General features: G+C 40.2%; 1 protein-coding gene across 1 annotated transcript in view; it reads right to left on the reverse strand.

Annotated features, from left to right (window-relative positions):
- The window catches only part of TMEM41B (transmembrane protein 41B), a 28,961-nt gene extending 14,774 nt beyond the window's left edge, over nucleotides 1-14,187 (reverse strand). Inside the window, exons 1-2 of the mRNA XM_036860942.1 lie at nucleotides 13,873-14,187; nucleotides 587-704 (exon numbers count right to left, since the gene is read on the reverse strand). Of these exons, the coding sequence (XP_036716837.1) occupies nucleotides 587-704; nucleotides 13,873-13,993 (239 nt within the window). The 5' untranslated portion in view covers nucleotides 13,994-14,187. The remainder of the gene's footprint in view (nucleotides 1-586; nucleotides 705-13,872) is intronic.
- Between the last annotated feature and the right edge of the window lie 634 nt (nucleotides 14,188-14,821).

The raw sequence follows: 14,821 nt of genomic DNA on the forward strand, positions 1-14,821 counted from the left end.
TGTATACTAGATAGACAAGTCTTTTTACAAAGTGCATTTGACAGTGAAAAGTACCTATTCACACCATATCATTTCTATAAAACAGGGAAGAGAAAAAGAGCTAGGAGACAGAGATGTGGTGCAAAAGTAAACGGATGAATAGAGGCAGACAAAAACCGATGACACGGAAAAGTAGGAAGGGAGAAAACAGGGATGGAAAAAGGGATAAAGCAGAGAAAAAGAGCATCAGTATTTCTCAAACTGCAGGTCAATATCTATTATGGACTGCAATATAAATTTACTTGGTCACTACTAACATTAAATAATAATATGCAATAAATTTATTAATGTGGCTATGTTTTTCAACATAGTCATTAGAAAGATGCCTTAATTAGAGAAGCAGTGCTAGGAGAACCTTGCACAGAAAATCAAGAGACATATTTGGAAAGAAGTATTTAAATTACAGTGTCAATATGAACTTGCTACAAGCCATGAGAGCTGACATACAATTATTATGCCAGTTCTGTTCCTTAAATTAGTTGAACTTTCAATGCACGTTCATCTCTATAAATGTCTAGACATTTTCCGTTTCTTTCAGTATACTTACTCACTAAGCTGAGGAAAATTTTTATATACCAAAAACATAACAAAAGCTGCAGATAAGAAAATGGACACCAATATAAGAAGCGACATTCTTGCTGACCCAGCTTCTGCACAGGCTTTCTCTGAAAAAAAAAAAAAAAATTATAATTAAGATAAATATAGAGGAAAACAGTATTCCAAGCCAGTGAATAATTTCCTGAAAGGTTTTCCTCCCAAGAAACTGTTCACACTTTTGCCCAAAACACGGTGACATTAAATTTTAAATACTACCATATTTGATGTTTATTAACTGGCCATAGTTCTTTGCAGGGATATATGCATTTTAGAAGCAGAGAAAAACAGAACACCAGAATTTGTAGCACTGATTTGTTGATAAGCCAAAAGGGAAAAAAGGGCATTGCTCTAAATGCTATCACTGACTTTCAATTTTATATATCTATATTGGGAGATAACAGCATAGGCAGAATGGCCTCTTAGGAAAAATAAGGTAATCTGGCAATTACTTCAAACTGTCATGAGAAAGAACCCACAGATTCACTAATGCAACTGATGAATGTTACACTTTCTCTTTACACCAAGGGCTTCAGAATATAGTTGAACCTCAAATGTTTTGGATGGCTGTGTCTGTGACTCCAAGAATGGGAGAATATGTTTGTGTTCTCCAACAAGGTAATCTTAGTGTTATCTTAAAAATCATATGCAAGTGGGCAGAGTCAAGATGGTGGAGTAGGAGGACACTGAGTTTGCATCTCCTCACAACCAGGGCACCTACCAGGTGCTGGTGGGGGACTTTGGACACCTAAGGGGACAGGAGGAACCCCCGAGTGACCGGGTATGATGTGGGGGGGAGTGAGGGGGGAGGAGAAGTGGAGGCAGGAGGGACTGGCACCCCTGAGGGGCGCCTGGGGGAGAGGAAGGGTTCCCACGCCCGTAGGGGCCCACTCACAGGAAGGGGATCAATGGGGATGGGGAGAGACCCTCAGGGGATCAGAGGATTGGAAGGGAACGTGGCCAGCGTTTCCCCCACCCACTCAGGCCCCAGGGAGCCTGCTGAGGTCCCAGGGCTGATCCTCTACCCTCCGAGGCCCCCTCCATCTGCGTGGGTCCTGGGGGTGTGGGAGGGAGGGGGAGAGGAAAAGGAGAGGTGAGATGGGACCAGTGCCCCGAGGGGTGGCTGGGGGAGGGGAGGGGTTCCCACGCCGGGAGGTGGGCACCAAGGAGGGGCGTACCGAGGGCACACTGTGATCCCCTACCCACAGGAAGGGGATCAGTGGGGACAGGGAGGGAACCTCGGAGGATCAGAGGGAACTTGGCCAGTACTTCCCCTGCCCACTTGGGTCCCAGCAAGCCTGCTGGGGCCCCAGGCCTGAGCCTCCACTGTGAGGCCCCCTCCAGCTGTGCTGAGCCTAAGCCCTGCCCCCCACCCCCCAGGGCTTTTCCAGTCCTGAGCCTAGGCCCTGCCCCTGCCTAAGTCTGCCCCTCCCCCACAGCCAAGGCCTTTTCCTGCTTTTATTCTTTTTCTTTTTTTCTATTTGCTATTATGGTTCTGTTTTACTGTGTTGTTGTTATTTCATTTTTATTCGTATTTTATCTAGTATATTTATCTTTCTAACTTTATTTATTTTTTATTCTTTGTTATTGTTCTGCTCCTTTTTTCTTTTTTTTTTTGGCCACACACCAGGTGGCTTGTGGGATCTTGGTTCACAGGCTGGGGGTTGGGCCTGAGCTCCTGTGGTGGGAGCACCGAGTCCAAACCACTGGCCTAACAGAGAACCTCAGACCCCAGGGAATATTAATCAGAGTGAGGTCTCACAGAGGTCCTCATCCCCGCACCAAGAGCCAGCTCTACCCAACTGCCTGCAAACTTCAGTGCTGGAAGCCTCATGTCAAACAACCAGTAAGACAGGAACACAGCCCCACCCATCAAAAATAATGAGACGACAAAAAAATATGTTACAGATGAAGGAGCAAGGCAAAAACCTACAAGACCAAATAAATGAAGACAAAATATGTAATCTCCCTGAAAAAGAATTCAGAGTAATGATAGTAAAGATGATCCGAAATCTCGGAAATAGAATGGAGGCACAGATCGAGAAAATACAAGAAATGTTTAACAAAGACCTAGAAGAACTAAAGAATAAACAAGCAGTGATGAACAACACAATAACTAAATGAAAAATACACTAGAAAGAATCAATAGCAGAATAACTGAGGCAGAAGAACAGATAAGTGACCTGGAAGATAGACTGGTGGAAATAATTGCTGAGGAACAGAATAAAGAAAAAAGAATGAAAAGAACTGAGGACAGTCTCAGAGACCTCTGGGACAACATTAAATGCACAAACATTAGCATTACAGGGGTCCCAGAAGATGAAGAAAAAGAGAAAGCGTATGAGAAAATATTTGAAGAGATCATAGTTGAAAACTTCCCTAACATGGGAAAGGAAATAGCCACCCAAGTCCAGGAAACACAGAGAGTCCCATAGAGGATAAACCCTAGGAGAAACACACCAAGACACATATTAATCAAATTAACAAAAATTAAATTCAAAGAAAAAATATTAAAAGCAGCAAGGGAAAAACAACAAATAACATACAAGGGAATCCCCATAAGGTTATCAGCAGATTTTTCAGCAGAAACTCTGCAGGCCAGAAGGAAGAGGCAGAATATATTTAAAATGTTGAAAGGGAAAAACCTACAACTAAGATTACTGTACCCAGCAAGGATCTCATTCAGATTTAACGGAGAAATCAAAAGCTTCACAGACAAGTAAACGTTAAGAGAATTCAGCACCACCAAACCATCTCTACAACAAATGCTAAAGGAACTTCTCTAGGTGGAAACACGAGAAAAGAAAAAGACCCACAGAAACAAACCCAAAACAATTACAAAATTGTAACAGAAACATACATATTGATAACTACCTTGAATGTAAATGGATTAAATGCTCCAACCAAAAGACACAGACTAGCTGAATGGATACAAAAACAAGGCCCATATATATGCTGTCTACAAGAGACCCACTTCAGACCTAGGGACACATACAGACTGAAAGTAAGGGGATAGAAAAAGATATTCCATGCAAACTGAAATCAAAAGAAAGCTGGAGTAGCAATACTCATATCAGATAAAATAGACTTTAAAATAAAGACTGTTACAAGGGATAAGGAAGGACACTACATAATGATCAAGGGATCAATCCAAGAAAAAGATATAACAATTATAAATATTTATGCACCCAACATAGGAGCACCTCAATACACAAGGCAAATGCTAACAGCCATAAAAGGGGAAATCGACAGTAACACAATAATAGTGGGGGACTTTAATTACACCAATGGACAGATAGTCCAAAATGAAAATAAATAAGGAAACAGAAGCTTTAAATGACACAATAGATCAGATAGATTTAATTGATATTTATAGGATATTCCACCTGAAAGCAGTTGAAAACACTTTCTTCTCAAGTGCACATGGAACATTCTCCAGGATAGATCACATCTTGGGTCACAAATCAAGTCTCAGAAAATTTAAGAAAATTGAAATCGTATCAAACATCTTTTCTGACCACAATGCTATGAGATTAGAAATGAATTACAGGGAAAAAACTAAGAAACACAAATACATGGAGGCTAAACAGTGCACTGCTAAATAACCAAGAGATCACTGAATAAATCAAAGAGGAAATTTAAAAATACACAGAAACGAATGGCAACGAAAACACGACAACCCAAACCTATGGGATGCAGCAAAAGCAGTTCTAAGAGGGAAGTTTATAGCAATTCAATCTCACCTCAAGAAACAAGAAAAATCTCAAACAATCTAACCTCACACCTAAAGCAACTAGAAAAAGAAGAACAAAGAAAACCCAAAGTTAGTAGAAGGAAAGAAATCATAAAGATCAGAGCAGAAATAAATGAAATAGAAACGAAGAAAACATTAGCAATGATGAATAAAACTAAAAGTTAGTTCTTTGAGAAGGTAAACAAAATTGATAAACCTTTAGCCAAACTTACCAAGAAAAAAGGGAGGGGACTCAAATCAATAAAATTGAAATGAGGGACTTCCCTGGTGGTGCCGTTGTTAAGAATCTGCCTTCCAATGCAGGGTTCGATCCCTGGTCAGGGAACTAAGATCCCACATGCTGCGGGGCAACTAAGCCCACGTGCCGCAACTACTGAGTCCGCACACCACAACTAGAGACCCCACATGCTGCAAGTAGAGAGAAGCCCATGCGCCGCACCTAGAGAAGCCCATGCGCCACAAAGAAGAGCTCGCAGGCTGCAACAAAAGATCCTGCATGCTGCAACAAAGATCCTGTGTGCCACAACTAAGACCTGACACAAATAAATAAATAAATATTTTTTAAAATAAAAATTAAAAAAATTAGAAATGAAAAAGGAGAAATTACAACTGACACCACAGAAATACAAAGGATCATAAGAGACTATTACAAGCAACTCTATGCCAATAAAATGGACAACCTGGAAGAAATGGACAAATTCTTGGAAAGGTACAACTTTCCAAGACTGAACCAGGAAGAAACAGAAAATATAAACAGACCTATCACAAGTAATGAAATTGAAACCGTAATTACAAATCTTCCAACAAACAAAAGTCCAGGACCACATGACTTCACAGGCGAATTCTATCAAACATTTAGAGAAGAGCTAACACCTATCCTTCTCAAACTCTTCCAAAAAATTGCAGATGAAGGAACACTCCCAAACTCATTCAACAAGGCCACCATCACCCTGGTACCAAAAGCAGGCAAAGATATCACAAAAAAAGAAAAGTACAGGCCAATATCACTAATGAAAATAGACGCAAAAATGCTCAACAAAATACTAGCAAACAGAATCCAATAACACATTAAAAAGATCATACACCATGATTAAGTGGGATTTATCCCAGGGATGCAAGGATTCTTCAATATATGCAAATCAATGTGATACACCATATTAACAAATTAAAGAATAAAAACCATATGATCATCTCAATAGATGCAGAAAAAACTTTTGACAAAATTCAACACCCATTTATGATAAAAACTCTCCAGAAAGTGGGCATACAGGGAACCTACCTCAACATATTAAGGCCCTATACGACAAACCCACAGCAAACATCATTCTCAATGGTGAAAAACTGAAAGTATTTCCTCTAAGATCAGCAACAAGACAAGGATGTCCACTCTCACCACTATTACTCAACATAGTATTGGAAGTCTTAGCTACAGCAATCAGAGGAGAAAAAAGAAAGAAAAGGAATACAAATTGGAAAAGAAGAAGTAAAACTGTCAGTTTGCAGATGACATGGTACTATACATAGAAAATCCTAAAGATGCCACCAGAAAACTACTAGAACTAATCAATGAATTTGGTAAGGTTGCAGTACAAAATTAACACACAGAAATCTCTGGCATTCCTATACACTAACAACGAAAGATCAGAATGAGAAATTAAGGAAACAATCCCATTCACCACTGCAACAAGAAGAATAAAATACCTAGGAATAAACCTACCTAAGGAAGCAAAAGACCTGTACTCAGAAAACTATAAAACACTGATGAAAAAAATCAAAGATGACACAAACAGATGGAGAGATATACCATGCTCCTGGATTGTTAGAATCAATACTGTGAAAATGACTATACTACCCAAAGCAGGCTATAGGTTCAATGCAATCCCTATCAAATTACCAATGGCATTTTTCACTGAATTAGAACAAAAAATTTTACAATTTGTATGGAAACACAAAAGACCCCAAATAGCCAACGCAATCTTGAGAAAGAAAAATGGAGCTGGCTCCTCAACTTCAGACTCTAATACAAAGCTACAGTAATCAAGAAAGTATGGTACTGGCACAAAAAACAGAAATATAGATCAATGGAACAGGATAGAAAGCCCAGAGATAAGCCCATGCACATATTATCACCTTATCTTTGATAAAGGAGACAACAATATAAAATGGAGAAAAGGCAGCCTCTTCAATAAGTGATGTGGGGAAAAGTGGACAACTACATGTAAAAGAATGAAATTAGAACACTACCTAACACCATACACAAAAGTAAACTCAAAATGGACTAAAGACCTAAATGTAGGACTGTACATTATAAAACTCTTAGAGGAAAACCACTCTTTGACATAAATCACAGCAAGATCTTCTATGACCCACCTCCTACAGTAGTGAAAATAAAAGCAAAAATAAGCAAGTGGGACCTAATTAAAGTTAAAAGCTTTTGCACAGCAAAGGAAACCATAAGCAAGACGAAAAGACAACCCTCAGAATAGGAGAAAATATTTGCAAACGAATCAACGAAGGATTAATCCCAAAATATACAAACAGCTCATGCAGCTCAATATCAAAAAAACAAACAACCTAATCCAAAAATGGCCAGAAGACCTAAATAGACATTTCACCAAAGATGACATACAGATGGCCAAGAGGCAACATGAAAAGATGCTCAACATCACTAATTATTAGAGAAATGCAAATCAAAACTACAATGAGGTTATCGCCTCACACCAGTCAGAATGGCCATCATCAAAAAATCTACAAACAATAAATGCTGGAGAGGGTGTGGAGAAAAGGGAACCCTCCTACACTGTTAGTGGGAATGTAAATTGATACAGCCACTATGGAAAACAGTACAGAGGTTCCTTAAAAAACTAAAAATAGAACTACCATATGACCCAGCAATCCCACTACTGAGCATATACCCTGAGAAAACCATAATTCAATAAGTTACATGTGCCCCAGTGTTCACTGCAGCACTATTTACAATAGCCAGGACATGGAAACAACCTAAATGCCCATTGACAGATGAATGGATAAAGAAGATGTGGTACATATATATAATGGAATATTACTCAGCCATAAAAAGAAATGAAATTGGGTCCTTGTAGAGATGTGGATGGACCTAGAGTCTGTCATACAGAGTGAAGTAAGTCAAAAAGAGAAGAACAGATATCATATATTAACGCATATATGTGGAATCTAGAAAAACGGTACAGATGAACCTATTTGCAGGGAGGGAGTAGAAATGCAGATGTAGAACAGACGTGTGGACACAGGTGGGGAAGGGGAGGGTGGGATGAATTGGGAGATTAGGTCTGACATAAATACACTACCATCTGTAAAATAGATAGCTAGTGGGAACCTGCTATAAAGCACAGGGAGCTCAGCGAGGTGCTCTGTGATGACCTAGATGGGTGGGAGGTGGGGGGGTCCAAGAGGGAGGGGATATATGTATTCATATAGCTGATTCACTTCATTGTACAGCAGAAACTAACACAACATTGTAAGGCAATTATACTCCAATTAAAAAAAAAATTTAAATAAAGACTTCAGTAGGTAACAGTCCTCTTAAATTAAAAATTAAACAAGACATTTTGCATGGCAACTCTAAAATTTAACTACAATATTTTTCTTCCCATCATTAATTCACAAGTCCTAAGTAAGGGGTCCTAGGGGAGAAAGGTGTGGACTTAACTGGACTACAGAACACCACCCTAAGCCTTCTCTGAGTACACATCTCTCTGATTGCTACTTGTTGCCTTACAGTTGGATGATGAAATATATGGACATTTGTTGAACAAAATTAACCTCCAAGTTTAACTCGATACCTATTTTTTTCACTCTCTGAAAGGAAAACTTTTTCAAGCATTGTACTCAGCACAACGTAAACACAAGAAAACAGCTAATAATGCAATAAAACTAAGTGACAGTCAATTTTGAAGCTCTCCATTCTTTCACACAAACTTGGAAATAGGGAGTGTTCCCTATTATGATTCCACAATTCTTTTTGAATATAGTTCTAATAAATCTAAAGGCTAGCACGTAATTCATTTAGTTCTGAACAGAGATAAAAGTTATAAACTTGGGAATTCCCTGGCTGTCCAGTGGTTAAGACTCCACACTTCCATTGCTGGGGGCCCAGGTTCGATCCCTGGTCAGGGAACTAAGATCCTGCAAGTCACAAGGTGCAGCCAAAAAAAAAAAGAAAGGTTATAAACCTTGCTTTAATGATTCAACATCTGAATGTGTAACATACACATTTATAATGTGCATCCTCCTTCTGGTTGCATTAGATACATGTTATTTAGCATTTAGAGCCACCCACAACAATGCTTTATACATTCATTAACCTCCAAATCTTCCATCATACTAATTCCCATTCTCAATTATCCCATTATCTGTTTTCCAACCTTCTCCCAGGCCAAAGGTACGGCTACAGAAAGATCATTGTGCTCTCTTGGCTTACAAGTTCATATGCTTCCTGCTTTTCTATCGTCAATTACGGTTATCACTGGCGAACTATAATCCTTTTACAGTACCCTCCAAAAGGGCTATTTCAAGTCTCTTCAAGCCTTTAATTCTACTTCCCCCTATTCTCAACCAATGAGGCTGTCTCCACACTTTAGAGAGCTTCCCAATCTCTACCTCAAGATCTGTTCACGAAATTATCTCCCCTTCCCTCTTTCCCCTTATCTTTGCATCAAATGCCAACACACTTCCTTGCAGATCTTGCTCTCAGAATTATCTCATCTCCATTCACTGAATATCTTCAATTCTTCCCACTAACAAGCAACTCTTCTCTAACTTCTAATATGCATATATCTATCCTGAAAAATCAAAACTTAACCTTAATGCCCCTGTAGTAGTTCTCTATTTCTCTTATAACTTTCATATCAATACCTTTTGAAAAGCAAAATCTTTATATCTACAAGATTTTAGGAATCACTCTTACTGGTCATCTAGTCCACTAGTTCTAGACCTACAGAATCCTAACATGGAGGAAGCAAAAGACCCATCTCCCCTGAGGACACAGTTTACAGGAACTCTAACAAGTTTTTCAGAGTTCTTTTTTTTAAAATTTATTTGGCTGCATGCGGTCTTAGTTGCGGCACGTAGGCTCTTTGTTGCAGCACGTGGGATCTTGCGTGGCACGCGAACTTCTCTAGTTGCAGCACGTGGGCTTCTCTCTAGTTGTGGCGTGTGGGCTCCAGAGCACATGGGCTCAGTAGTTGCACTGCACAGGCTCCAGAGTGCCCGGGCTCAGTAGTTGCAGCACAGGGGCTTAGTTGCCCCATGGCATGTGGGATCTTAGTTCCCCGACCAGGGACTGAACTCACTTCCCTTGCATTGGAAGGCAGATTTTTAACCACTGGACCACCAGGGAATTCCCTCTAACAAGTTTTTTATGGTTACAAGAATCTATTGTAACATGTTTGGAAGTAAATTTTATTTCAAGAACTTAAAATTTTTTAAATTATGTATTAATAATCAAAAATGGTAGTATCATCAAGTATAAATTTAAACAGCTAAAATAACTTTTTAATAAAATATAAAGAATTAACCATTAAAAAAACACACAGAGAGAAAGCATGTTTGCAGGCAGCAGAAGAAACAGCACTACCTATCTTGTATAAAAGCTCGTTCTCTGACGTTTATGCCCTGCATCTCTGCTACCATTCAACCCACACAGCCTCACTCACTATCATCAACCACTTTCAGGCACTTCCCCTATTCAGCGAAGACTAAGCCAAGCTTCAAGCAAACTTTTCATAATCCTAAAAGATACATCTATTTAGATGATTCACCCAGCCTCAAAATTCTTAGACTTTCATTTCTATTCAACTTTAGCCACCCACTTCCAGTGGTACACTAAGTTCTCACACCACCTGAGACTGCTCTATCTTGGACATTTTAAATTCCAACATGCCATTCCTTGATCATCTTTATTCTTTCATGAGCTTAACACCTCCAATTTCTCCCTCTGTTGGGCTCCTCACTTCTCTTCCTTCTATGCCCAGCCTGGACTCCCTGGTGTATCCAGCAGCACCTCTGATTAGAATCCTCACTCTTTCCTTATAGCTAATCTAACCCAAAATCAGTGTTTCAAGCTCACTGTCTTCATTCCTATACCAAGATGGTTGAGCACAAGTAGAGAAAAATCATGAGTGACCCATCACAGAAATCCATGTCTATGGGAAAACTGACTTAGCCTCATTTCTACTCCCTTTTTTTAGGTGTTGAACATGAATCAGGCTGAGCCAATTAGGTAATTCTTACCCTCTGACAACAGTGATAGGTTCAGGGATAAGCATTTAATCTGAGGCAATCTAATCAGAGTTAATATCTAGACTTGTATTGCTAATACTTAGAAAAAGATTCTCAAAATTATCAAGGAAGCATTTAGCTTACCTGGACCTTCAAGAGGAATCAACCTTAAGGTAAAACTGATATCAGGTAAGCAAAACAAGATATGAAAGAAATCTGATCCTGATGATATCACTGAGCCACTGGTCCCAGACTGAAGCCAGTGAATCCCACTTAATCTCTCAACTTTTTAGTTATATGAACCAATAAACCTCCTCTGGCAAAGCTTTCCATTGTGTTTTCTACTGATTACAAGCAAAAGAATCCTGATATATAATATTTGGGTTGAGATTGACATCAACACATCATACTAATACCTTGGTTGATGTCCAATTGCCAATTTTAGTCTTAATTCCCAGTTATCAGTAATCACAGCTTTCTTCTTCTTCCTCTAAGCCAGTACCTAGCTCATAGCAGATGCTCAAAGGATATTTGTTGAACCACATTAGCAAGGCAGAACCTAGAACAGGCATCTGAGAGGGATTTATTACCCAATTTTGAACAATACAGTCTCCTAAGAGCAGTAAAACCAACTTCAAGACAGTGTTTCCCAAACATTTTTGGCTGCTTTCCACAATAAGCAGTGTATTTTATATCATGATCTGATACACACAAAATCTATATAATTGAAAAATAAAATTCAAAGAATACTTACCCCCTACTACATGCAAAGAACTCTATTTTCTCTTCCATTTTTTTAAATGGCTCATGATTACCCATCAAATTCATTTCACACCGCTCACAAAGGTATGACCTATATATTGGAAAACATGGTCCTGGGAGTTCTCTTAAATCAAAATGGGGAAATTCTATATTCGCGAGTAAAAAGATCAGCCAGGGCAAACAACAAAAGAAAAGAAAACACCTGGCCCAAGTACCCTTGCACACAGAGTAGGTCAAGAGCCTCTCAAGTAGTAATATCTCTTGTCTCTCACCCTTTCTAATCATGCAAGAATTAGATTTTCAGTGTTATTGCCTTGCTCAAATCATCACAGTGGTCCTCAGTAAGACTCAGACGTTGGACTAGAGTCAAGGCAAGGAATCCACTAAATGTACCAAACACTGCATGTGAGGTGTAAAATATTTCAAGCATACACACAATGACAACTATTTGTCAAAATTATGTAGATGTATCAGTTAATAAAAATACAAATTTATTTAAAAATACAAATACATGGAATTTATAGAAACACTCTATTACGATGTACTTCTTAAGAGTTAATAAAAATTTTTTTTCTCTAAAACCTTTCCGTTTATGAATAAATAAAAATTTAAAAAAAAAGAAATCCTCTACTACTGACAAGTTTATCTCTTTATAGACACACACAAAAGGTTCACACTAACTAACCTTCAGGCCTAATGTTTCCCCCACCCAGAATCCTTTTCTGTTCTCTCTACTAATCCAAACCCTACTTCTCTATGAAGGCGTGCCTTCACATCTCTTCCCTCTGTCTTCCTATAGATTTGTAGTCCACAGAAGTCATTTGACAGCATCACAAAAATAACTTTGTTGAATGTGTTGTTCAAATGTTAAAATACAATAAACAATTGTAAAAGCACTCTGGCAGTTTCAAGGTCTTATTTTCTGAACAGCTTAAGGTTAAAAAATTAATAATAATAAAATAACTGACTGCTATCCCAAACCAAATGACAATATTTAGGGATGTCCTATCTGGACACCATGGAAAATACTTCCTAAGTATTTTCCTATCTGGAAAATACTTCTTCAGGAAGCCCTTAGATTACTGTCATTCTCAGTTGCAGCATCATCAAAACAAGGTTACTGTCATTTAGAGTGGATTTATACTTTGACAACACTTCATTTCTGGTTTTTGAAGTTATTTGGCTCTATTGTCTATAAGGTGTAAAAATATCCAAATACATAAAGCCGAAAGACCCAATTAGACTGGAGACATTTTAAATTATTTGAAAATAAAATACCATTTTCTGCAAGACGTTTTCTAAATTTTTCATATGTTTTAAATTTGGTTCAAAAAATTTCAGCTGATGGGAATTCCCTAGTGGTACGGTGGTTAAGGACTCGGCACTTTCACTACCAGGACCGGGTTCGATCCCTGGTCAGGGAACTAAGAGCCACACGGCATGGCCAAAAAAAAAAAAAAAAAAAAAATTTCAGCTGAATGTTAAACATATTATCTCCATATATAAATATATTTTTAAAGTGTATAATACTTTATTGATGACTATAGTTACAATGTCGCTAGACACTATTAAAAGATCCTCTCTTTACCCATCACTGGTGGTGGAACACACCAGTGTGAGTAAGCTGCAGACAACTTAATGGGCATTTGTTAGGATCTCTCCAAGTTTATGGGCTTTGAAAGCATTTAAGGAGGTTAAATCACTTCAACTGCTGAAAAGCAATGAAAACTCTACGCCCAGATGAAATCAAAGTATTTAGTTTCTGGGTACACTTTTTTTCTTAAAATAATATTTGAGGCCCTGAGAAATGCCAGGATGGCGTAGTGGAAAAAAAGCTTGGGAATAAGAGATCTTAGCTATAATAGTAATTGTTAACATTTATTCAGCCTTCAGTGCATATAAGCCAAACATTACACTAAATCCTTTATGCGAATTATTTTGTTTAATCCACGCACCAATCTTAAGTAGATATTACTATTATTAATATTATCACCATCCCCACTGTACAGTTCAGATACTGAGCTTTTGAAGGATAACAAGTCCAAAGTCTTAAGTGGTAGAGCAGGGACGCAAACCCAAGTGTTCTTGCCACCTCGAAGCGGCGCCTGGACGTAGTTAAATCCTTGCTTTTAGCCAATACTTTACTAATCTGGCTTTCTGACTTTGTGCAAGTTATATATCCACTCTGGACCTCAGTTTCCTCATCTGTAAAAATAAAGCAACGAATGCTAACGTTCCTTCCAGTTCTGCCTAACTTCAATATTATCAACCCACTAGGTGTCCGGCCTTGTGGTAGGCCGTAGCCTAGGTCCCCCACTCTCTCTGCTCCCGCCCCTAGATGCCAACAGGCCCCCTTTCCACCCGCAAATCCCCTGGACCCGCTGGGGTCCTTTCTCCTCCGAAGCCCCTCCCGGCACACTCCCGCCTCTGGGCCAGCCCCAGCTCTGGTTCCCAGGTCTACTCACCCTTCAGGTGGTCTCCGCTGCCTGGCGCCGAGGGACCCCGCGGCCCCGCTGCCTTGTCCCCCGGAGGGGTCGTATGGAGTGCCCCCGTTTGCGACCTTTCGACAACTCTGCCTTTCGTCATGGCTGCTGCAGGGAAGGTGGAGGAAGCGGGGTGATGCCGCGGCCCCTTAACAACAACTACGCGGCAGGCTCCTTACAACACCCAGGGTCCACAGCCACAGATACTTCCGGGACGACGACCTCACCTGAAACGACCTCAGACCCGCTAGCACAGTGACGCTGCGCCGGGACCCGCAGCGCCTACTCGGACTAGGCTCCGCCCCGCACCGCCCCCGAGGCTCGCGCGCTCGCGCCCGCCCAGTAACCGCGAGACAAGTCAGGGTCCCCGCCCGCCCCACTTGCTGCCCCGCCCCGCTTCATGACTGCGCGGAGCATGCGCAGTCACTGCACCGGAGTCAGCGGGTGTGACTCACAGACGCAGGCATCCAACGCGCAGCTTTAATTATCCGGAAGTGCGGTCTCAGAGACTGTAATGCCTTTGTCCTGGCGACCGGAAGTGCCCGGGAGTGATTAGTTGGAGTTTCGCGGCGGATGCTGATTCAGCCGACTCCCTTCTCTATCAATTCGAGAATCTGTGTCGAATCTGGAGGGGCTAGACAATGCTTGGTCTGAAGATGTTGGAAAACATAAAGCCTGAGCCGAACCCACCGAGTTTCAGGAAACTAAGGCTCAAGGAGCCCGTAATCTGTGAAGGTCACAGGGTGGCAGAAATCGGTTTAGAATCCAGTTTTCTTGTTCCCAAGCAAATGCTTTCCCACGTCATCGCCCTGCCACCCCTCCTTTGTAAATCCAGGTCAGCGCATTTATCTTTTCCTTTCGCAGAGCCCAAACGTACCTTTTTTGGCAGTTACTTTTTCCACTCCTACCTCTCAGAGCGGTATTCAGCTTA

This window comes from Balaenoptera musculus, chromosome 8 (assembly GCF_009873245.2).
Source record: "Balaenoptera musculus isolate JJ_BM4_2016_0621 chromosome 8, mBalMus1.pri.v3, whole genome shotgun sequence".
Lineage (NCBI taxonomy): Eukaryota > Metazoa > Chordata > Mammalia > Artiodactyla > Balaenopteridae > Balaenoptera > Balaenoptera musculus.